Source organism: Gouania willdenowi, chromosome 9, assembly GCF_900634775.1.
Source record: "Gouania willdenowi chromosome 9, fGouWil2.1, whole genome shotgun sequence".
NCBI lineage: Eukaryota > Metazoa > Chordata > Actinopteri > Blenniiformes > Gobiesocidae > Gouania > Gouania willdenowi.
This window is the reverse complement of record NC_041052.1, coordinates 43,123,690-43,149,712: the sequence shown is the minus strand read 5'-3', so window position 1 is coordinate 43,149,712 and position 26,023 is coordinate 43,123,690. Positions and strand designations below refer to the sequence as shown.

Sequence of the window (26,023 nt, the reverse complement as noted above, 5' to 3'; positions counted from 1 at the left end):
TGGTGGAGGTTGATGAAGCAGTCATCATTGAAGTGCTTCACACACACAAAAATGACCTTACCCACAGATGTGGTACATTTCTATAAAAAATAAAACTCAACCAGACACTTTGAAAAGGTTCTGATGCTGGGAGACGGTGTAATGAAGCGTGTGGGTTACTACATCCAACAACCCAACATTTTGACTTATCCTCTCGTAACTTCTGCATCCTGGAGCTTGGACTACAAAATAAAAGCCAGAAATAAAAATGGTGGATTGCTCGAAGTGTTGGACCTGGAGTTGATGAACTAATGTGGCAGTTCTGCTGCAAATACTGTGACGTAATAGTTCAAAAAACATAATAGAGAATAGAAAAATATAAACAGATTGAAAAATATGACCAAAACAGAAAATAAAGATATCTACGGAGCACCTGAAGAGACTAATTTGAACTTTTCTGTACTTCTAAACACTGTAAATATACAACAAAATGCATTTAAGGTCTAAAAAAGTGGATTTAACATGATATGTCCACTTTAACTCACTCCATAAGTGACTCCTTCATAGTCACATGACCCAGATGATGAGATGCACTGAGGACAGCACTGGTTGGAAGGAATCTGTAGACGTTCACCCTATGAAAACACACCGGTATTATATATTTATTATTAATAATAATAATAATAATACATTTAAATAAAACACATTATGTAATAATAATAATAATAATAATAATAATACACCATAGGATAGGTGTGTGTGTGTGTGTGTGTGTGTGTTCATATTTTTTTAATCTTTTCTGGTCCTATCAGCAGCATTAATAACCCAATATTGCTTTGATAAATATGAATGTAGTCCTCATGAATCAGTGAAAGTTGTCACCCTGCTGAAGTCACACTGAGGGTTGGAACAAACGACGTTCCTACAGATCACTACGTCACTGTAACAGGAACACTGCTCACAGGAATGGACCCTCCATGATGTGTTGTTCTGGTGATAGAAAAACATCAATAAAAAGATATGAAACATTTTATTAACTTTGTTAACTGGAATAAAACTGTTTTACTTTTAATTTAGCCCTGGAAATCAAATAAGACACCAGCAATAAATACATTAAATATTATATTACAGTAAATGGTTTGGTCAGAATTAGCACAGAAACTGATCCACCTCGTCTACTTTATATAGCTCTATGAAGGTCAGTCAGACTATTTATTTATGTATCCTGGTTTTATAACAGCACTAGCACAACTTTACACTTTGTTTTAAATTAAGAAACAAATGTATTCATTTAACATGTGAGGTAGAAAGAAACTTTGATTTACAACATTTATTTAAACACTTTTTATTTTGCATAAATATATTTATCTTAATGTGTGTGTTAGTATATATATATACAATTGTTTCATGATATCCACAGATATGCTAAGTGTTTTCCACTGTTCAGTTTCTGTTTTCTAGAATGTTCTGGACGAAGTGATTCAGTCACATGATCACAAAGTCTCTAATTAATTAGACTCATTATTGTCATTGAGACACACCACTAATATTTATATAATTATAAACAAACCATGGTCACATTTAAAATAGAGGCAGTGAAAGGTGCATTTATCTATATATTATCAGTGTTTCTCAAATGGGGGTATGTGTACCCCTTGGGGTATGCAATGGTACTACAGAGAAATAGTACAATATTAAAAATATGGGGTTTTATAATGTTGATCTTTTTAGTTAAAAATGATAATAATATTAAGTATTACCAGAAACTCAAAACAACAACAAAAACACAGAAAAAAAGATACAAAATATACTGAATAATAAAAAGAACAAACAAACAACAACAAATACATAAAATGATGATAAAAATTGATTAGAACATGAACTAAAAATACATCAAATAATAAAAACTGTATAAATAAATCTATTCAGGAGCCATTAAATACTGTTTATTTCACTTATTTACACAATGGGATTCTATAAAATGTGTCATCACTTATTTATTCTATAATTATGAACTATAGATGTTTGTAAATAGAATGTAGTAGTCAGACAAAGGAAGGATTAGATTCAGAAATAAGAGAAATGAGGAAATATAAGTGTGAGAACCAATGATTTAGCTTCTATTAAATATGTATCAGTTATTTATTTGTGTTCCCAGGTACTAATAAACATTGAGTAGTATTTGGTTCTCAGACATGAAAGCAGAGCAGCTTTAACAGGAACAGGAAGTGCCTCTAACCACAGCTTTACTAACATTCCTTCACTAATTACAGTGGACACACGTTCCCATCACACAAACCAGATGTTGTGAACCACCTGACAATAGATGATGTGTGTTCTTCTGATTCCAACGTTATAACTGTAACTTCATATCTACATCACTTTCTCAACTCAATTTAGAATTTTATAGAAAAACTTCAGCAGTTCATAAGATTTATGCAACGCACTGAAATAAAAACATACAGATACTGTACATCTTTATATTAGTGATTTACTAACATCTCAAATAAAGGCACAACATATCTTGCTTGGTTAAATATTTTAGATTATTATTAATGAATCATTTATTCTACTACTGCATCTCATCTACCAAAAGGTAGATGTGAAAATTATTCAGAGCCATATTTTTATTTTATTTTTTTAATTTTCTTTTTATTGAAACATTTTAACATAAAATCTCCATATAATCAATCAGAGTCCATTTACTCACAGAAATAAAACATGACATCACATTTTCTCTGTTATTATTATTATTATTATTATAGTTTATATCACACCAATTGATGCTCATGTGATATTGCTTAATTGTGCATTGTTGTAATATAATGCTAATGCTACATTTTATATAGATTTTATTAATAGATTATTATTTGAAGCATTAATATTAATTAATGCGATTACAATATAATTTAATGTGGTTAATTCTAGAGGTGTCCTGATCCGATATTGATATCTGATATCGGTTCAATATCAGCCAGAAAACAAATATCTAATTTTATCAGACTGCATCTAAAATCTCTGAAATATATAATATTATATTAATTTAATGATAGAATACTGTAGATATTATGTTGAAGGTTAAAATATATGTAACCAATCTGTTAATAATAAATGGGCCAGTTTTTCTCATCCCTACTGTTATTGATTATTGTTCTCTGACTAACATGATCAAACCTTTTCATAAAAGTATGAATGATTTGTGCTGATATCGTATCGGCCAATACTCAAGACTGCAATATCGGTATCGTATTGGAAGTGAACAAGTAGTATCGGGACATCTCTAATTAGTTCACAGTTATAACCATGAATACAATGGTACTAATAATTAACATAATAATCTATTTCTGTGTTATTTTTAGTCTTAGCTTTTTGTTCATGAATTTTCATTTCTAATGTAATAAAAATGTCATATTTACTTTTTTATTGACGAGGTTAAAACATTTGAACCAATTTAATGGTTCAGTGAGGGTTTAAAACATGTGGTAAAGAGTTGAATGACAGCACGTTTAACACCTGTAATTAGGCAACATATCTACAGTCATGATATAGTCTGTTTTATGAATATAGAAACAAATAATATTGCCTATTTATATATGTATATATTTATATAGCTTGTTTTGTATTAAATACTAGTTTTCTGAGTGCGTTCTAACCCAGACCTTCCTCTAAACAAGCCACACTACAGAACTCACTCACACATACTGTCCCTTAGAGGAGAGACAGACTAAAGTGGAACATATATAATAAATGAATAAATAAAGAATAAAATATGTCTGTGTGAAATGTTTCACCAGTAAATTGAACCTAGAATGATATTTCTGCTCAGACTTCATTGTGTTAAAAATATCCAGGTTTATATTGTATATTTGAGAAGACATTGAGATATGAGTTTTGGTCCATATTGCCCAGCTCTAGCTGCTATACGTGGTAGTGTTGTCCTTATCAATGTTGTGTATTAAAACAGCTGATCCATCAGTAAACACAGACCTCTATACTACACTAATCACATGTATCATAATTAAAACATATCACACTTTACCAGTGGTGTGAAAAAAAGCACATTTACTGTAAATATCACAAAGATAAAAAAATATCTTGTAGTTTTATTTTCCGTCACCACCTGAAATGCTTCAGAAACATTATTTATGAAAGTTTTAAACTCATTTAGGGTCAGTAACAGCCTGAGGATAGTTAAGTAACCCCCCCCCCCCACTTTTACATCCTACCTGAACTCATAAATAGACATTAGTCATTATATCCTGGTTAAATGTGAGGATGAACACACACACACACACACACACACACACACACACACACACACACACACACACAGAACAAAGACATTCCACAACACAACTACACAACAGAGAGATGGAGGAGGGGGAGGGGGGGAGAAATAAAAGATGATGATGATGATGATGATGATGATGATGATGATGATGATGATGATGATGATGATGATGATGATGATGATGACTGCTGTTTACATAACTCGGTAAACTATCAGATTATAGCTAAACAGGAAGTGTATAGTGTATAGAGGTGGTGGTGGTGGTGGTGGGAGGAGCTTGACACATGCCTTTGTGGTCCTGCTGTTTTCCCAGAGCAGACATCAGTGTGATGACATGGAGCATGTGTCTACATGTAGACCACACAATGCTGCACTGGGGGAGGGGCTGGGGGGGGGGGGGGGGGGGGGGGGGGAATTTAGAGTCTCAGAAATGTAATCCATGAGTCAGCAAAGACTTTAACACACAACCATCATCATCATCATCATCACATTCACATTAAAGCTGATATCTGGAGTTTATGATAAATCTATGTTTATGTATTATTCTTTTGAAATGTGAAAAAATCCCTAGCTAGTGTTTTATTATGGTCTACTGTTAGTGGTCATTCATATACATTAATGTATATAAGCCCCTCCTTCGTCCTATAGACCCCTATACACATGGAAATCATCCTAGAGCTGTATATATAGAGTAGTAACAACTCCGTTCACTCTAATGGGTCATTTTTTACAGCAATGGCGCCTCATGGAGCCTCAATAGTTCCATGTTTTTTATTACGAGATAAACTGTTGTTGTTTTCATATTCAAAAGAAAAAGAAATAAATTCTAAATTATTCTTATAAAAGTAAGGGATCATTATCAGATACACAACGTCTACTTCACACAGTTTTATCTACACACATAGGATACATATCTTCTTTTTTATCAAACAATAAGCTTTTCAATTGTTTTATTCGTGGAAAAAGTGAAAATGAAGTGTTTGAATATGATCACCTCACAGATGTTTTATTGTTATAATCCTGATTATTATTATTATTATTATTTATAGATTTCTCCTGCTAACTAATGCTAACCATTTCTTTCTCCTCTGGTTCAGTTTGAAGCCAAACATTTTACCTCCTTTATCAGAACGATTGGAGCATCCCCATCCAGTACAGTAAACTGTATGACAACTTATTAATGTCTCTGACTTTTATTTAATTAATTTATCTTGGTACATAAGTGCATAGTAAAAAATCTAATGTCTATTTTTATATATGTATGAACATAATAAATATGTTCTCAATGTGTTTTTAATGACCCCTTATTAAAGAAAAGAAAATAAAAAATTTAAAGCAATACGTCCTGTATATAATACATATTAACACATATTTTAACCACATTAATGTTGGCCTTAACTGTCAAAAAGCAGGTAAAGTGTTTACACTAATAATTAATACAAATTAGGAAAATAAACTATTTATGGAACTACATAAACATATAATGTATATACACATACATATGACGGTGTACAGTATAAATATTGTCAATCAATACAGTTATTGATGACAAATAAGAAAAATCTCAGTTATGTCACTAGGAATCAATGGATTTAAATAACCCGTAAATAACTTATGGGAACAAATTCAGTTTTACATAAATCACGTGACAATCAAACATTTTGGACTTCAGTCGTTTCAACTCTCTCTCTCTTTATATACGGCCCTGTGATCGCCCTGTGATCGCCCTGTGATCGCCCTGTGATCGCCCAGCCAATAGGCTTCCACTTCCTGTAGCAGAGACTGTCAATCAAAGAAAATGTGTGTGCGTAAACTATGCACGTAATCAAAGCTGCACTTCTATTAAAAAACTAAAGAAAAGTCCAGGAACAAAACTAACAGATAAACATCTTTGTGACTGTGACAGAATTTATCTCTGAGCTGCTTTTCAAATGGGGGAGGGGCTTGCTGTACCATAAGTGTCTGTGGGAGGGGCTCTCAATCCCCCCACACTGTCAAACATTCCTGATGTGCACATGTAGCATCTGTAATATAACACCACTATTGTTCCTCCTGTCTCTAATGTTAGTGGTGATATTGTACTAGTAGCATCTCATTCTGTCTCATAATAATAATAATAATCTATCACAATATCATTGTGTTTAATTATCAGCAGCATGACTACACTACAATATTCACTAATGTTCAGTCAAAGGTTATCAATCATCAAAGTGTTTAGTGTCTACTTTTATTAAGTTAAGTTCTGTAAATATTATTATACTATGGTTTGCCACTAGTGTTATCAATATTTAAAACCAATGATTACGTCCTCAGTAAATCATCCACAATCTGTCAGGTTGTAATATTTTAATTAGACATGTAATCAGCTTTATTATTATTTAACAGTTATGATTTCAGTTATATTGTTGTAAAAAACTATTGGGAAGAAATAATTACAGACTTTACTTCATATTTGCTTTAAAAAGACAAACTGAGGGATAATAATAATAATAATAATAATAATAATAATAATAATAATAATAATAATAATAATAATAATAACATATGCATCTATCCAAACACAGCTGATAACATGTGTTCTTTAGATTTATTCAGAAACACTTTTTACACCAAAACAATCCAGCAATAACACATTTATGTTTTAATTAGAGAACATATTTAATGTGACTATATTTCAGCAGCCCAGTTATAAACCTGTACATTATTATATAATAAACTCATTAAATAGTCTTAGAAACACCCCCCCCCCAACCTGAAAATGAATGGATTAAATGATTTAATTAAACATTTATGGTAATTTAGTGTTTTATTTTATTTATTATGCACTGTTTGATTTTAATTGATTTTTTCTTTAAAGCATTCATATTAATTTATACAATTGCAAAGCTTTAATGTTAGTGGTTAGTACATAGAGACATAATTAACATAATAATTTATTTCAGTGTTTTACTTCTTTATGGGTGTATCTCTAATAATCAACTATAGTGAGGTACCCAGCTGTACGGTTCTATGGTGGGAACACACACTCCTGCTTCTACACACACACACACACACACACACACACACACTTATAAACAACACTATATATTAGCGATGTAACGATTCACTCAACTCCCGATACGATTCGTTTCACGATACTGAGTTCACAATACGATTCTCTCACAGGACTGTAGACAAATAATGATTGAAAAATATTCCTTTATTTTTTTGGAAAAAAAACTTTTAAAATACTGTATTATTTTCCTTTTATTTTTCATTGTCAAAAGAATCCCTTGATAAACTATTCCAAACAATGCAATTTAACTAAAAATAAATCTTGAATAAAATAAATAAAGGAATAATACAAATGAAGAAGAAGCCTATTAATTTAAATTCTGGTTCTATAGTAAACAATGCAAAACTGCATAATAGTTCTTTTTAAAAGTGCAACTGAAAATGTATTTTGTGCCTTAACAGTCATTGCACTGTATTTACGTCAGATATTTGTTTGGACCAGCAGAGGGCGCTAGTAACCCAGTGGTGGGTTGGGATGCAGCTAATCTGTGCAGTGAAGAAGAGATGCTACGTGCTAGCAGACAGAGCTAATAAAAAAACGTGACTTTTACAGATATTCATGTAATATTACAGATATTCTTTTGGTGCTAAAGGGGGAAGGACTAATTTATGAACATGTTTAAGAGTAGAAGGTGACCAGAAACAAGGTAGTAGCAGATTCCGTCCACCGCCTCAGCATTTGGACAAGAGGATAAATAGATAGCGCCCTCTGCTGTTAAAGTACTGCGATTCAATTTTCAGAAAATCAATATCAACTGTGATACCTATGAATCGATTTTTAACTGCCTTACGATTAATCGTTACATCCCTACTATATATACATTTAAGCTCCGCCCTGCGTGCACTGTAGAACACAAACACAATTAATCACATTTTAATCGTGATCATGATTTTGTTTTGCCATGATTAACTGAACCTGATCTGCAGCTTTATTTATTGATCTGTAATAGTGTATTTATTCACTTCGCCTTTGGTACATTTTACATTCTTGGCCTAATTATTTTTAATTATAATAATCATTGAAAGCTTAATTTTGTAATGTAAACTGTACACATAATGATTGTTTAAAAGCTTTTGTTTTTTACTTTGTTTTTAATAATAAATATGATAAATAATTGTGATTGTAATCGTGATTACAATGTTGATCATAATAATCATGATTTTATCATTTCTTCATAATCGTGCAGCCCTAACACACCTGGGTTATTAGACAGATAAAAGTACAGTATACATACATACATACATACATACATACATATATATATATATAAGAGACGGAGGCAGAGAGGAAGAAAGAAGGAGAGACAGGCGACTAAATACAGATAATAATAATAATACATATGTTTTATATATAGCACAGCTTTGTGATCACACCGTAGCATTTTGCTCCTGTGCTGTTGTAGATGTTTAATAGTTCAGTCTGAGGAAACGTTCTACACACATAAATACAATCTTTGGTGTTATTTTCTATAACAGAATAAATCAGATCACATGGTTCAGGGTCAAAGTTTTAAATTCACACAAAATAAGTCCTGAGTTAAACCTTTATAATATATTTCATTTTAGTCTTTTACCCTCTGTAGAACTATATTTATAGATGTGTTCACCACACATAGACTTCAGTGACCATAGTTGCTGAAATGACCTGTGATGAGTCACAATGTTGTGTTTTTTGTTCTTTTGTCTCTTCAAACCAATGACGTGGGAACAAACTCGTTACTGACACAGTTTCACTCGTAGTCGCTTGAAAAGTTCAACATTTTTATATTTTGAACAACTTCCAACAACTCAGATCATGTGATTTAGACGCTGGAATTGTGTGAGTTTCCAGGTAGTTACTGGGCCCTAAACAAGGCGCTAATGCCCCTGAATGTGACCTCAATGATTACCATCTATTTCACACCACCGCTGGGGGTCCTCTAACCACAGATTTACAACCTTTGTCCCAGGAGCAGACAGAGTTAATAGACTAAGAGGTGAGGGGAACAGTTAGCATGTTTGTTAGCACATTAGCATGCTAGCTCAGTGTCTGTTTACCAGAGGATGTGACACGCCCCCTTTAGCTGACATCTACAAACAAACTGTAGATCTTTAATAATAACTGTAATAAACCCTGTTTAGCTTTAAAACTATTTAATGTCATAAAACACATCTGTGCTTTGATTAGAAATCAGGTTTGTTTTTACAGTAGAATAAAAAAATTAAGACTTAAATGAAACAGATTGAACATAAATACAACATTTTTTTTCATCATCTTTTATTTCATCTAAAATATTTTATTTTAGATTTTAGCTTCATTAGGAGACTACACGTGTGTGAACTCACACAGAACATTACATTAAAACACACCAATTTATTAATAACTTATTTACATTAAAACACACCAATTTATTAATAACTTATTTACATTAAAACACAATTTATTATTAACTTATTTACATTAAAACACAATTTATTATTAACTTATTACATTAAAAAACCACATTTATTATTAACTTATTTACATTAAACACACAATTTATTATTAACTTATTTACATTAAAACACAATTTATTATTAACTTATTTACATTAAAACACACCAATTTATTATTAACTTATTTACATTAAAACACACCAATTTATTATTAACTTATTTACATTAAAACACACCAATTTATTAATAACTTATTTACATTAAAACACACCAATTTATTAATAACTTATTTACATTAAAACACAATTTATTATTAACTTATTTACATTAAAACACAATTTATTATTAACTTATTTACATTAAAACACACAATTTATTATTAACTTATTTACACTAAAACTAACCAGAGATGTTGATGGTGGAATTAAATTTAAAAGAAATATTACACATGCAGCTGATCATTTTCTATACACATGATCTCATGGATCACATTGACCATAACACACTATGATGTATTTGTGTTAAATACATGAATATAATATTTAGAGTCTCTAAATATTGAGATCAAAGAAAAAGGAAACACGTGATTTTTCTCTGATCAAAGTGCAACAGAAAGAGTCCTCAGGCTTTATAATAATACCTGTGTGTGTGTGTGTGTGTGTGTGTGTGTGTGTGTGTGTGTGTGTGTGTGTGTGTGTGTGTTCTATCCTACATTAGTTCCTCTACACACTAATCCAGGTGTTCCACAGGCTTTGAACTCAAACACAGCCTTTTACCAAACACTGTTTAAACATGCTGAGACACACACACACACACACACACACACACACACACACACACAGGTATTATTAGTATAACAGTGACTCTAACAGTTGCGTAGTTACGTTCTTACTTTAAAACAAATTCTAATGTCAGAGATGTAGAATGTGATTTAGTGCTTTTACAGGATTAGTAGTTGTATCTGTGTAACTGTAACTGTAACTGTAATTATTCTGATAACACTACAGGATGAAGCTGGAGCTCAGCGTGGGAATTATATTTAAATATGGGGACCATACATCCAGACATGTCCTCTTTTCACGTCTAGTCCAGACCAGATTTTACAAACTCATCAAAATGTCCTGGTTTCCCAGGGACCCTGAACGCATCTAGGAGAACACGTTTATTTTAAATGCTAATATTTGCTCTATCGGAGACATTCCAGCAGTTTATGAAAGTTAATGAGTTGCTCATTACATGTAGTATCAGGTCATTACAGTAGCTTTACATTAGCTTTACAGTAGCTTTACATTAACGTTACTGTAGCTTAACTGTGACTTTACACCGACTTTACATTAGCGTTACAGTAGCTTTACATTAGCTTTACAGTAGCTTTACAGTAACGTTACATTAACGTTACTGTAGCTTAACTGTGACTTTACACCGACTTTACAGTAGCTTTAAATTAACTTCACAGTAACGTTACATTAACGTTACTGTAGCTTAACTGTGACTTTACACCGACTTTACATTAGCGTTACAGTAGCTTTACATTAGCTTTACAGTAGCTTTACAGTAACGTTACATTAACGTTACTGTAGCTTAACTGTGACTTTACACCGACTTTACAGTAGCTTTAAATTAACTTCACAGTAACGTTACATTAACGTTACTGTAGCTTAACTGTGACTTTACACCGACTTTACAGTAGCGTTACAGTAGCTTTACATTAGCTTTACAGTAGCTTTACAGTAGCTTTACATTAATGTTACTGTAGCTTAACTGTGACTTTACGCCGACTTTACAGTAGCTTTACAGTAGCTTTACATTAGCTTTACAGTAGCTTTAAATTAACTTCACAGTAACGTTACATTAACGTTACTGTAGCTTAACTGTGACTTTACACCGACTTTACAGTAGCTTTACAGTAGCTTTACATTAATGTTACTGTAGCTTAACTGTGACTTTACACCGACTTTACAGTAGCTTTACAGTAGCTTTACATTAATGTTACTGTAGCTTAACTGTGACTTTACGCCGACTTTACAGTAGCTTTACATTAACTTTACATTAACTTTACATTGACTTTACAGTAGCTTAACTGTAACTTCACTGTAACTGTACATTAACTTTACAGTAGCTTTACAGTAACTTTATAGTGACTTTTCATTAACTTTACATTAACCTTACAATGGCTTTACAGTAACTTCACATTAGCTTTATATTAGCTTCACAGTAACTTTACAGTAACTTACAATAACTTTACAGTGGCTTTACAGTGACTTTACATAAAAGTTACAGTAGATTTACATTGACTTTACATTAACTTTACAGTAGTTTGACAGTAACTTTATAGTAAATTTACAATAACTTTACATTATGCTACATTTACACTAACTTTACATTATGCTACATTTACACTAACTTTACATTCGATTTATAGTTGCTTTACAATGCCTTTGCAATACATTTACAGTACTTTAAGGTAACTTCACAGTAGATTTGCATTGATTTTACAGTAGATTTACATTAACTTTACATTGACTTTACTGTAACTTTACATGTGATGAATTATTGAAGATGTTTTGTTTTGATGAAATGGTCAGACTCGACAAACAAAGACTAAAGTCAAAGATGGATTAAAAGATAAAAAGAGAGCAAATACTGGAGGATTTAATAAATAAATATGATGATGAAGATCCTCCTGGAGGTTCACTGAGAGATTGGAAAATGAAGGAGAAACTTAGAATGTATGAAGTTAAGTTTCATCATCTGCTCTAGACTTTTTTCAGAATGATATTGAAATAGTTATAAATAGAGCGGTGAGCTCTAATACTTTAGTATCAGTAACTAATGAACTATTTTAAAGAACCAGCACAACATTACCTATGTCAATATTACAATATGTTTTAATATTTATTTAATCAGAAGAGTGGCTTCAAACCAACAACCCTCCAGTTACAAACCAGCTTCATTAACCATGAGACCTCCTCATCATCATCATCATCAATAATAATAACTAGAGCACTCGAAGAGCGCAGACTAGTGATAGACCGATACATCGGCCCATGTGAGCTGCTGCGTTCTCTGATCAGCATTATTTACAGAGAGCTAGAGTTGTCACGATACCTGAATGAGAAACCACGATACGATACCACACAAAGTATCACGGTTCCGGGTAATATCGCAATATTGAAGCCTTTTATTATCTTTATTATTTTTATGAACTGCAATTTTGATAGAGGTCACAACCCGACATCAATCCATAAAATTTGAATGAAATCAAAACTTATTTAAACTGTATAGGAATGTTTGAAAGGAGCTTTCAAATTGCTGAGTCAGCAATCTGGATGGGCTGAGGGTCATGTTTGGTCAGATGTTCCATGTCATAGCCTTACATCATCCTGCAGGATCTTGAATGAATTGATGATGATCTGATTTTGTGTAAACAAACCCTTTTTAAAAGTAATAAACGCAATAACCTTCCGCTCTGCACACTTAGCACTTAGCGTGTATAATAATAATAATATTAATAATAATAAAATACTCCTACCTCATACAGGGATCCTTTGTAAACACAAGCTCCTGAAGAAAAGAATAAAAATAAACAATATTAACGCTGATGCTTGGTGTTCATACCATCTAAGACTACAATAATCTATTTCATTCAATTATATTCAAGTAAAAGTGCATATTTTGTATTGTTAATGTTTCTTCAGCTTAAATAACAGAACTATATGAAATAAAACAACGTTACAGTCCAATTCCTTTGCTTTGTATTGCTTAACTTACATCAATTCTTTTTATTAATCAAAAAAAATAAATCAAACAGGACACGTGTAACATAAATATAGCATATTATTTAGCGAGGTTTGACCTATACTGTATATACTGAGGTTGAAGAAACAAATCCATTGGTTGGTTTTTAAATTCCAATAATAATACCAATAAAAACCATAATAATAACACATCAACACCAAAGTATATGAGTTCACCTCTCAATTACTAAAAAGGTTTTTATTTATTTACCTATTTATCTCTGATTTATACAGGTTTCCTTTAAGACACAATTATTATTAACTATTGATGAATGTGAGTTATTAAAACAAAGAGTTTATGTTTCTTTTCTCAAATAGAGTTAACGCCCAGTTATAGTGAAGCAGCACATTCTGGTATAATGTCTATAATGATTATCTTTACATGAGCCAATCCTCACCTCATTAACATATTACTCATTAACATATTACTCATTAACATGTTACTCATTAACATTTCTCATTCATCATCTCATCTCATCCAAAATTAATTTTTATATCTAAAATTGTCCTCACTTTCATTTTCTAAATGTAATCTACTGCGTACGACTTTTATTGCTGTTTTAAATGTTCTTATTGATTTTTAAGATGTCTAATGTTTTCTAATGTTTTTTTGTTGAACTTTATAATCATGTAAAATACAATGAATTACCATGTGTATGAAATATTCTATATAAATATATTTACCTTTGCTTTCAATCCCGTCTTTTCGACTTTAATGTCAATATTATATTTCAACTTTATTCTTAAAATTTAAACTTGAATCTAAACATTTTTACTTTAATCTCGACATTATATTGAACTTTTTCTCAAAATGTACACTTTTATGTCGAAATTTAAACTTTTACTTCAACATTTTGACTTTATTCTCAATATTATATTTGAACTTTTTCATCAAAATTTCAACTTTTATCTCGAAAATTCAATGATATTTTTGACATTTTTATTTTATTCTTGACATTATATTTTAACTTTTTTCTCAAAATTTGAACTTTAATCTTTACATTTTGACTTTATTATTAATTTGCCATAAATCATTTTCTCCATGTAAATGTTCCCTAATCATCTCCTGAGGTTCTGTAGAACATGTGATTATCTGTTCATTAATAATCCACTCGTATGATGATGAACAGGTACAATAATAATAATAATAATAATAATAATAATAATAATAATAATAATAATAATAGTAGTAATAATAATAATAATATAATAATAATAATAATAATAATAATAATAATAATAATATAATAGTAGTAATAATAATAATAATAATAATAGTAATAACAATAATAATAATAATAATAATAGTAATAATAATAATAATAATATAATAATAATAATAATAATAGTAATAATAATAATAATAATAATAATAATAATAATAATAATAATAATAATAATAATAAAACATGTTTAAATCACCTCGGGGGTCCATCGGTAGTAGTCTAAAATAAACGCTGCTATAGAATCTACGTTAAATAGAAAGTTTAGGACTTTAGTGAAGCTATTAGTGAAGCTAACATTAGCTTTAGTTGAAGTGAGCTGTTTAACACACATTTAGACAGAAAAGATGAAACAAACCAACCTTGAACAGCTTTAGAGAACATGAAGAACCACAGAACAAAGAACCATCCAGCCATAGTTAGAGATAGTTCTAAATATAGATATATATATATATATATATATCCAGTTAGAACAGGTAGAGATGAGTCCGTTCCTCTACCAAACACTGTCCACCGTCTACATTATTATTATGAATAATGTAACTAAAGACTGAACATTGAATGAGTTTTTCCTCTAGTAAAGAATGTAGAGTGTCTAAGTAGATCTGCTCCTCCTCCTGTAGATCTGTTGCTGGGACATGTAGAGACCCCCCCCCCATGTCCCCCGTCCCCCCCCCCCCCCCCCCCCCCATGTCCCCTCCCCCTCCATAGCAGCTGCTCAGCTTTAAAAAGAAGCTCTTCACTGGTTTTAATGGTTGAGAGGAGTAAAGCTCTACTCTGTGACCTCCCCCACACTTTAATACTAACTATTTTAGTACAGGAGAGGAAACATAGACATTTAGTTTATTTGTAGCACTATTCATATACAGGAGAAATCAAAATGCTTCATACAAAACTAAAAATCATCACACACCATAAATTACTTTTAAAAATGAGGAAACATTAAAACATGTAAAAATAAAAAATCAATCCATAAAACAGGATCATATAAAAATCAGGAATACATTTAAAATTTCGAGGTTAAAATTGAAATCTAATGTTGAGATTAAAGTCAAAAAGAGAAGATTAAAGTCAGACTTTGAGCTCCTTTGATCATTTATGGTAGAATGTGGGCGTGGCCTAAGGCGGAGCATGAATTGATTTATAAATGAGCTCAGCAATGTTCGATAAATCAGAATAATTTGGCGTAAAACCTTTTCATCAGGTTTTCAGCGCTCGATTATGTTCCCTGTCGGATGCTTTTCTACTCACACAGAACCTACAACCTGCTCTAAAGCAGAGGTTCTAGGTTCATCTCAGCTAGGTTACCATGGCGATTCATCCAGATATAACCTGTGTCATAGCTACAGAGCCAGGGTTAATCCTAGCTGATGTAATCAGATTACTGTATCTGTGATATGTTTTATGAACACCTTGAAACAAAGGATTATGGAACATGTTTACATACTTTCTCTGCTCAGACAGATGAACTTTGATTCATGTATTTATTAATGTTGTTTAATGTTTTACTTCCTGGTTCCAGTGAGATATTCTAACCAGATGTGTGCCTTCGTCAACGTTCTATCTGTGTGTGTAATATTTAATCTACAGTAGGAGGGACTGAGATGACTCTAGAGTTGATCTCTGATCCAAATCTTGTTCCACAGAGGATCAGATTTAGAGTCTATGTTTTCTGTGATTACCTTACAGTACATGTTGCTGATTACTAGATATCCATTTCTATCCAGGACTTAGTGACTGAAATATTCAATATATCATCAGTCTATTAAAGTGATTATTTACAGAGGAGAAATGGAGTTCAAATGTACGTGTTGTAATGGTGTTTTTCAGCAAAACAATAACAATAAAAATAATAATGTCATCTAGTAAAGTTTATGTATCTATAGTTCAGGGATATTTTAAAAATAAAGAGACCATGAAACAAACGTTTCCAGTGTGATAACTTAGGGCTCAATAGTGGAAATGTCTCACATTTATTGACCAATATGATAATTAAATCCATTTGATCTGCTCAGACGACATCACTGATCAATATTTCTACCAAACCAAACATTCTCTATCAGATCAACTTTACTATCAATCTGGTTTCCAAGCTGTGGTAGAGGGAGCAGTTATGGACCAATCACTAGTGGTGTAACAGTCTGAAGATCACATTTTGATGGTCTTGATAATGTCTATGATTCCAGGTAATATTTACTCATCCTGAATAAACTCTGGATTTTATGTCGAGACAAACATTGATTATTCTTCAACTTCATTCACATGTTCTTAAAACATGTAGCGTTAGCGTTAGCTCACTGGATGTTCTGCCTCCTTGGAAAACATTTACAGTAGCTTATTAGTGAGTTTATATATATTTATATATGAAATCAATCAGTCTATTGATGTGTAGTCACAGATACACTTAGTTTAACAAGAATTCAGTGTAAACGTGAGATTCTTAACGTTGTGCTTTAAAAGAGTTACAGATATTTTCTCTGTCAAATGTACTGATAATTTAACTGTTCAACCTTTGTTATGGTTTTATCATTATGTTAGTATTGGTGTTAAATACAACACTACCAATAACATGTAGCATGCTAATAATCTCCATGTTTAAACTATAACAGTCTACACAGCCCAGGATTGTGATTAAAAATCAACTTGTGATGCAAAGATATGACTATTATATGGTACTTGTTACACTTTAAATAGAAAGAAATTAGTCTTATTTATGTTGCCGTTTATTTTCTATTCACTCGAGTTGAAAAGTTTGATTCTAAAAACATGTATCGTTACGATGAGCCCAGGATCGTTATCGTCCCAGCTCTACGTAAGGAATTCAAACAGGAGTAGAACCCACTGAGAACACACGTTATTTTATTCATAGGTTCTAATAAACACACATAAAACTGGTTATTTCACTGGCTCTGGTTGTGGTAAAGCTTCCTGACTCTTGAACCAAAGGGCTTCACTGGTTTGACTGGTGATAATGGCTCGTTCAATGAAAGGACCTGTAGAGAGGAAGAATAACAACATAGCCACCAAAAGAGAAATAACATCAGTTAATATGCTGCAGTATGTTTATAGGAGCACATGTAACGTACCCATCTTTACTGGTTTATGTGAACAAACATCAACCACAAACATCTGCAGGTTAGCAAAGATCTGCTCTGAGGGCATATTCAGCTGAAACAGAGACAAACGTGCATCAAATCAACCAAAAAAATCTTATTTTCATCTTCATTAGCTCGTCTTGTTGCTGCGTTTGACGTTAGCGTAGACATACCGTAGCTATCTGTGTCTGGACGTAGCACTCATTCTCCACCATGTACTCATGACCCGTTTTAAATACCTCCAACATTCTGGGGAGGTTGATGCCGACTGATCCTGGGAATCACAAGAACATAAAGTATCTCATTAGCTCTGATGGTTTAATAATAATGAGTTTTTACTGCAGCACATAGTTTATTTAGACGACGAGAGGACTTTTAATAAGAAATACACTCATTATAATGTCAACATAGCAAAACAAATGTATTTATATTTTAAACACTGTTTTCCGTCCTTCACACAGTGCTATGTATGTATTTACTACAGTCTATGTATGTAGCGGTGGAGGCCCCGCCCCCACGCTCTGTGTTTATAAAGCAGCATGAGCTCAGCTAGGGAGTGGGTGGGAGGAGGGTGGGCCGTCCTCTGACCCTACCTCACTGTGCGGGGAGGAGGAAGTCATTGACCCATCTATAGACACGCCCACTCATGAATATTCATAAGTAGGACATTAATCAGCCTGTTTGTGTAAAGTAGGTCAGAAAGTGACTTTTCAGAGGATAAAACTCTGGGAAAATAAACCTTAAATATTGTTTTTGGAGTTCTTAGAACAAATGGAGATGATGGTGAAAAATAAAATGATATGAGAACTTTAAAAGTGATATCTTTGAACAAATCATGTTGTATGCAACCAGTACCAAATCAATACAGTACTTATTTTAACATTCATTGAATTTAAATCAAATTAATGAAGGTAGACAAAGTGTGATAAAGATAATAATATTATGTACATTTGATTATGTTTCTGTTTTACATCTAAATACTTCAGTTATTTTAAAGGTTGACAATATTTGAGTTTTATATTTTTGAAATATTGTCCAGGATAGATTAAAAAAGATAAAAACCTTATCTTAACTAAACATAAACTCAATCATTTCCATTAAATATTAAACATTTTACCTCTCTTGCTTTTAGGAAACTTCTTCCTCAGTTTGTTCTTCAGTAGAACCAGCTTTGGTAGAATATCTGGAACTGATATGTAGAAATCTGCTGAAATCTCATCATCCAAGATCTGGAAGAACAAGAGTTTATTCATCTTTAAAAAATAACATAATCAACAGTAAATATCAACAGTGAAATTTAAATAATCCAATACATTATTATTCAAAGGGCTTCATTTAAAAAACACGCACACAGCATTTTATAGTAAATATGATGACATACGTACAGTATCAGAGTTATAGATGTATGTTTTAGTGAGCCATGAGTTCATATTAATCCCCATATTAATCCCCAGGTTATTAGAACCATAACAGGAACAATTGGTTGTATTTTACCGGCTGTATGAGTTCCACTCCACCAGCTAGCGTAGCTCCGTTCTCCAGAGCTACTTTAGCCTGATTAGCATCCTGACAAACAAAGCAAGACATGAGATGTGATGGAGGAATAAACCCTCAGCAGCAGCACTATTAACATGTACCTCAGTGAAAACTAACACTTTGTTCACATCAGTGTTGAATGGATGAGGTAAATGCAAAACGCTCACAAACGAGTCCACTTTTTTCTAGAAAGAGAGAAAAGAACCTTTGTTAATATAAAACCATGCAGTTGTAAACAGTGTGAGAACTTAAGGAGGAACATTTTTAATCACTGTTATTTAACGTATATAACTACACACAACAACCTGAAGATATTAGTCAATGAGTATCTTTTCTGTTTAATAGAGATCTAAACAAATGATATAAAATTCATGAATAAATGAGGCACTGCACAAAATAAGATATTAAATAAACCAGTATTAACACAACAAACTAGGATAATCACACAAAACAACTACGTTATCATTTATTCATTAAACAGAGACTTCTAATAAATACTGAACTGTCCAATCAATGGAGGGGTTATTGTTTTAAATTATTTTAAATGTTTTGTAGATTTGAAACCATATTTTTCATATTAACAAACAGCACTACATGTAATATAAGAATAGTATAAAACATCCTCCATGTCTCTACTCAAACATCTTATTAATCAGTTGTTCTACGTTCAACTAATGGAAGTAAAATATAAACTGAAAGCTGCAAAATATGATGAAAATATACACAATGATTCATTCAACAGGAGATTCTTTTCCCTGTTAAAACAAACACATTAAACAAATAAAAGTTTAGAAAAGACAACAAAAGCATTTTTTTCTACTCACTCTTTAAAAGGCAGTAAAAAAAACATTACATTACATTTAATTTACTTTGTGCCTTTTCATTACAAGCCACATGTATTATGTATGTTTGTATTCACATGTGTATGAATATATGTACATAGGTTTTCATTTAATATTTCTTTTTGGATTGTCAATTAATATTTTATTCAATATTTCCATTGTCTTGATATTCATTTTTTAAATTTTTCCTCATATGTCAAAGATTAATTTCATAAGTGTTTATTTGTTAGACTTTATTTCAAATTGTTTGTGCACATTGAAAGGGGCGGAGCTCCCATAAAAGCGTTCCCTCCTTGCACCTTTAAGGTTGTTTTTCCTTTGATGTGTGCTAAATACATAAAAGCAAAAATATTCAAAGTGTAGAAATGGATAAAGGAGAGTTTATGGCTGAACCTAAGGAGCTTTGTATGGTTTATCTAATGGAAATACATATAATATAAAAATAGTCCAGGGACAGTTCACATGTGCTCTACTGACAACTGACTTTTTCATTTTGAAACCAATTCATTTTTTCCTTTGATGTTTTTTAGGGCGGAGCTACCGGACTCCAAACGCCCTCACTTTCTTCTTGTTGAAGTTGTTTTCTCATTTATTTGTGAGTCAAATATTGCGACGGTTGTTGGTAACGAATCATTGTCACATATCAATATATAAATGAGGACCATACTCTGTATGTGCCCCGGGGGGCCCCGGGGGCCCCATTTTTCAAATGACTACTCCTACGTTAATGCTCGTTGAATCAGGCTGTAATGTGACATGGATATTCTATGAGCGGATGTCTAGAGCCTCTCAGAGATTTTTTTTTACTCGGTGGAACCGAGTCACTTCTCGGGAACGTGGTACGTGCTATTCACGCGTAGATGTTCCGCGGGCCCAGACGTAGTTCATCAGAACTAGTTTCCAAAAAGTTAAAAAAAGAGAAGAAGAAACTTTTATGATAAACACTTCATTAACTTTTCCAGCAGAAAAACTTTGTCCATGAAACAAAAACAAGTGAGAAACCAAACTGAAGGTTTTAAAAACACATTGTTGTGACTTTGTTGTAACCCTAACAGCTGATGTTTGTACCTTTTTCTCCAGAGCCATGTCTAGTTTCAGATTAACGTAAACAGGCTGGTCGTGGGGAGTGAAGTCTAGAATCTGAAACTTCTTCAGGATGTTGATAGCTTCCTGTGGTCCGTAGATGGTCCGTGGATAATGTCTAGAGACGTAAACATCGTCCACTGGAGCCCACGCTACCTTACCGTAGGGTTTATGTCTGTCTGTGTCATCTATGACTTTCTTCTCTTTCTTCACCTTAGGCTCCGCCTCCTGTTTTTTGCTTTTCTTCACAGGCCTGTTGGTCCAGATGTTAAATGGTTTAATTACACCTGTATTAATCTAAACACGGACTTTATTAAAGGTACAGTAACTCACTGAAAGGCTGAAAGGGAGCGAACAGTAACCTGTGACACGCTCAGGTAGACGGAACCACCAGCTCGTAGTAGCTGCTGATGACATCCTGTAAAAACAGGAAACAACAGAAATAATTAAGATTATCATTAAGTCCCCATTAGACTGAGTGATATGATCATATTATAATGAAAAAAAAATTGTTTCTGTATTATCTCATCCTGATATTGTATATTTTATATAAAATTAGTATATTAGATATTAAGTATTTAGGATGATGTTTTAAAATTGTTGCACACTGCCTCATATACAGATTTGCTTTTTTCAATTTTAAATTATGTAGTATTTTAATCTATTTTATATGTATATTATTGTTTTAAGAGGGTCATTCCATGTGATTTCAACAAATATCCACAAACTTCAGTCTCACAAAATTCTGATTTATTTTTATAATTGTTCTTTAATAAATCAATATTCACACTGTACATGTTTAGGTTTATTGGATGAATACTTATTGAGATATGGACAATCTAGTGGGGGGGGGACTACAGCACATAGGAAAGGTAAATGTGGTATATGTCTCTATTTGAATACATGACATATATAACACAATATATGTTACAAATGTCTATGTTATTATACTATATCTGATCTGGTTTTATTATGTTGCTGCAAAAGTGAACTTCTCCTCTGGGCATCAATAAAGCATTATTTTGTTCTATTTATTAGAAAGTATTACTAAATATCTGTTCTCCTCATGATTAGTCCCGGATGTGACATCATCATCATCATCATCATCCACAGAAAAAATATTTTACAGAAATGAACAAACTACTTTAGTTTGCATATTCTAACTTGTTTGGCTTTGAATAATAAGATGGTTAATGTGGATAAAATACAGTGTTTTTAATTGAAGGAGGAATAGTTTACATCAGCATTATATCTATTATTTAGACAGAGTAGATTTATAGATAACTAACAGATAGTAAACATAGAGATACATTATCATTCAGACTAAACCACGAACATAGAGGCAAAGGTCAGTGCTATTAAATATATTAATATGAAGGTAAACACGTCGGTAGATTTAATAAAACAACTGACCTTTAACTAACGTCACAGCGCAGGATGCCATGCCTTCTGAAGGTGTTTGTGTCCGTGTGGAAACAAGGAAGGATTTCAAAAGTTCCACAAAAAAATGAACCACTAAAAATGTTCCGACACTTTGTTCATTATTCAGTCTATAAAGTTATTGCTGTGAAGTAGGCTCTTAATTAATAATAAAACTAATCTTAAATTTATTATTAAATATGTACATCACGACACACGATTAATACGTCTATAAACTTAAAAAAATGTTATATAAAAATATTTCAGTCAATGGGGGATAGTTCTAGAGTAAGATTAAAAAGAACATAATTTATTTTTATTTTTTCAAAGCCTGTAAATATCAGAAAGTAGGAGAGATGCAGCGCAAAGAAAGCTAAGCCATGGCGGAAGTGACGTCAGAGCTGCCTCTTCTTCTTCTTCTTCTTCTTCTTCTTCTTCTTCTTCTTCTTCTTCTTCTTCTTCTTCTTCTTCTTCATGGGTTTTATTGGTGATTGGTAAACAACCAAACGGTTCATTAGGGGCACCTGCTGTGCAGTACAGTAGTGTTAGCGACCGTGTACATACTACTTACTACATACTACATACTACATACTACATACTACATACTACTTACTACTTACTACTTACTACATACTACTTACTACATACTACTTACTACTTACTACATACTACATACTACTTACTACATACTACATACTACATACTACTTACTACTTACTACATACTACATACTACATACTACATACTACATACTACTTACTACTTACTACTTACTACATATTACTTACTACTTACTACTTACTACATACTACATACTACTTACTACTTACTACATACTACTTACTACATACTACAGACTACAGACTACAGACTACACACTACACATTACACACTACTTACTACATACTACATACTACATATTACATACTACATACTACATACTACTTACTACATACTACATACTACATACTACACACTACACACTACACACTACATACTACACACTACATACTACATACTACTTACTACACACTACATACTACACACTACATACTACTTACTACTTACTACATACTACATACTACATACTACATACTACTTACTACTTACTACATACTACTTACTACATACTACTTACTACATACTACATACTACATACTACTTACTACTTACTACTTACTACATACTACTTACTACATACTACTTACTACTTACTACAGACTACTTACTACATACTACATACTACATACTACTTACTACTTACTACAAACTACTTACTACATACTACATACTACATACTACTTACTACTTACTACATACTACATACTACAAACTACAAACTACATACTACATACTACAGACTACATACTACATACTACACACTACACATTACACACTACTTACTACATACTACGTACTACTTACTACATACTACTTACTACATACTACATACTACATACTACATACTACTTACTACTTACTACCTACTACATACTACATACTACAGACTACAGACTACAGACTACTTACTACATACTACTTACTACTTACTACATACTACAGACTACAGACTACATACTACATACTACATACTACAGACTACATACTACATACTACATACTACACACTACACACTACTTACTACATACTACATACTACATACTACTTACTACTTACTACTTACTACTTACTACTTACTACTTACTACTTACTACAGACTTCATACTACTTACTACTTACTACTTACTACTTACTACATACTACATACTACATACTACAAACTACATACTACATACTACATACTACATACTACATACTACTTACTACATACTACATACTACATACTACTTACTACATACTATATACTACTTACTACATACTACTTACTACATACTACATACTACTGACTACATACTGCATACTGCATACTACATACTACTTACTACATACTACATACTACAGACTACATACTACATACTACAGACTACAGACTACAGACTACATACTACATACTACATACTACTTACTACTTACTACTTACTACATACTACATACTACAGACTACATACTACATACTACAGACTACATACTAGACTACAGACTACATACTACATACTACATACTACTTACTACATACTACATACTACTTACTACTTACTACTTACTACATACTACATACTACTTACTACTTACTACTTACAGCATACTACATACTACAGACTACAGACTACATACTACATACTACATACTACATACTACATACTACTTACTACTTACTACTTACTACATACTACATACTACTTACTACATACTACTTACTACATACTACTTACTACTTACTACATACTACATACTACATACTACTTACTACATACTACATACTACATACTACATACTACTTACTACATACTACATACTACTTACTACATACTACTTACTACATACTACTTACTACATACTACTTACTACATACTACTTACTACTTACTACTTACTACATACTACATACTACATACTACATACTACATACTACATACTACATACTACTTACTACATACTACTTACTACATACTACATACTACTTACTACATACTACTTACTACATACTACATACTACATACTACTTACTACATACTACATACTACTTACTACTTACTACTTACTACATACTACTTACTACTTACTACTTACTACATACTACATACTACTTACTACTTACTACATAGTACATACTACATACTGTAGTACATACTATACTCACAGTCATTCATGCTATGGTGGCAGTACAATTACAACATATTTCATGATTTCATATCAAACATTCTGTTTTGTCAGTTTGTTTTATTAACAATCTTTCTGTAACCTTTTAAACAGTTGAGGCTTTTTCCCTTTTTAGTTGTTCAAATTCTAGAAAACAGCTCTTTTTTTGGATATACTTCATATATTGACATACATAACAAAGATGTGTTCTTTACTCAGGAGTTTACCTCAGTATTACTGTAGTTAGTGTCCTTTTCTGTTCAAGCAGCATATTATTATTATTATTAATAATAATAATAATAATAATAATAATAATAATAATAATAATAATAATAATAATAATAAATGTTGTGAATTGATTATAAGAGAGAAAAAGAACTTATGACTAGAGCATGTAATACTAAAGTCACCAGCAGGTGGTAATATAGATAAAGATAACCTTTATTAGTCCCACAAAGGGGACATTTGCAGCATTCTAGCAGCAGATAATAAAAAAATGAAAATATGAAGACATAGATATACACATGGGC

The 26,023-nt window shown here is 31.9% G+C and overlaps 2 protein-coding genes across 2 annotated transcripts; both read right to left on the bottom strand.

The window, feature by feature from the left end:
• Positions 1-498: 498 nt before the first annotated feature.
• On the bottom strand, positions 499-15,343 carry LOC114470442 (extracellular matrix protein FRAS1-like). The gene is made up of 4 exons (XM_028458662.1): positions 15,122-15,343; positions 13,272-13,303; positions 862-969; positions 499-614 (listed from the first exon to the last, which is right to left on the bottom strand). The coding sequence occupies exons 1-4, from the start codon at positions 15,174-15,176 to the stop codon at positions 516-518; spliced, it is 294 nt and encodes a 97-aa protein (XP_028314463.1). The 5' UTR covers positions 15,177-15,343; the 3' UTR covers positions 499-515.
• A 2,255-nt stretch (positions 15,344-17,598) lies between these two features.
• On the bottom strand, positions 17,599-22,923 carry mrpl1 (mitochondrial ribosomal protein L1). The gene is made up of 9 exons (XM_028457674.1): positions 22,729-22,923; positions 21,649-21,733; positions 21,301-21,568; positions 19,492-19,575; positions 19,349-19,420; positions 18,972-19,083; positions 18,028-18,128; positions 17,846-17,927; positions 17,599-17,752 (listed from the first exon to the last, which is right to left on the bottom strand). Exons 1-9 carry the CDS (start codon positions 22,757-22,759, stop codon positions 17,655-17,657), a joined length of 933 nt encoding a protein of 310 aa, XP_028313475.1. The 5' UTR covers positions 22,760-22,923; the 3' UTR covers positions 17,599-17,654.
• Positions 22,924-26,023: the final 3,100 nt, after the last annotated feature.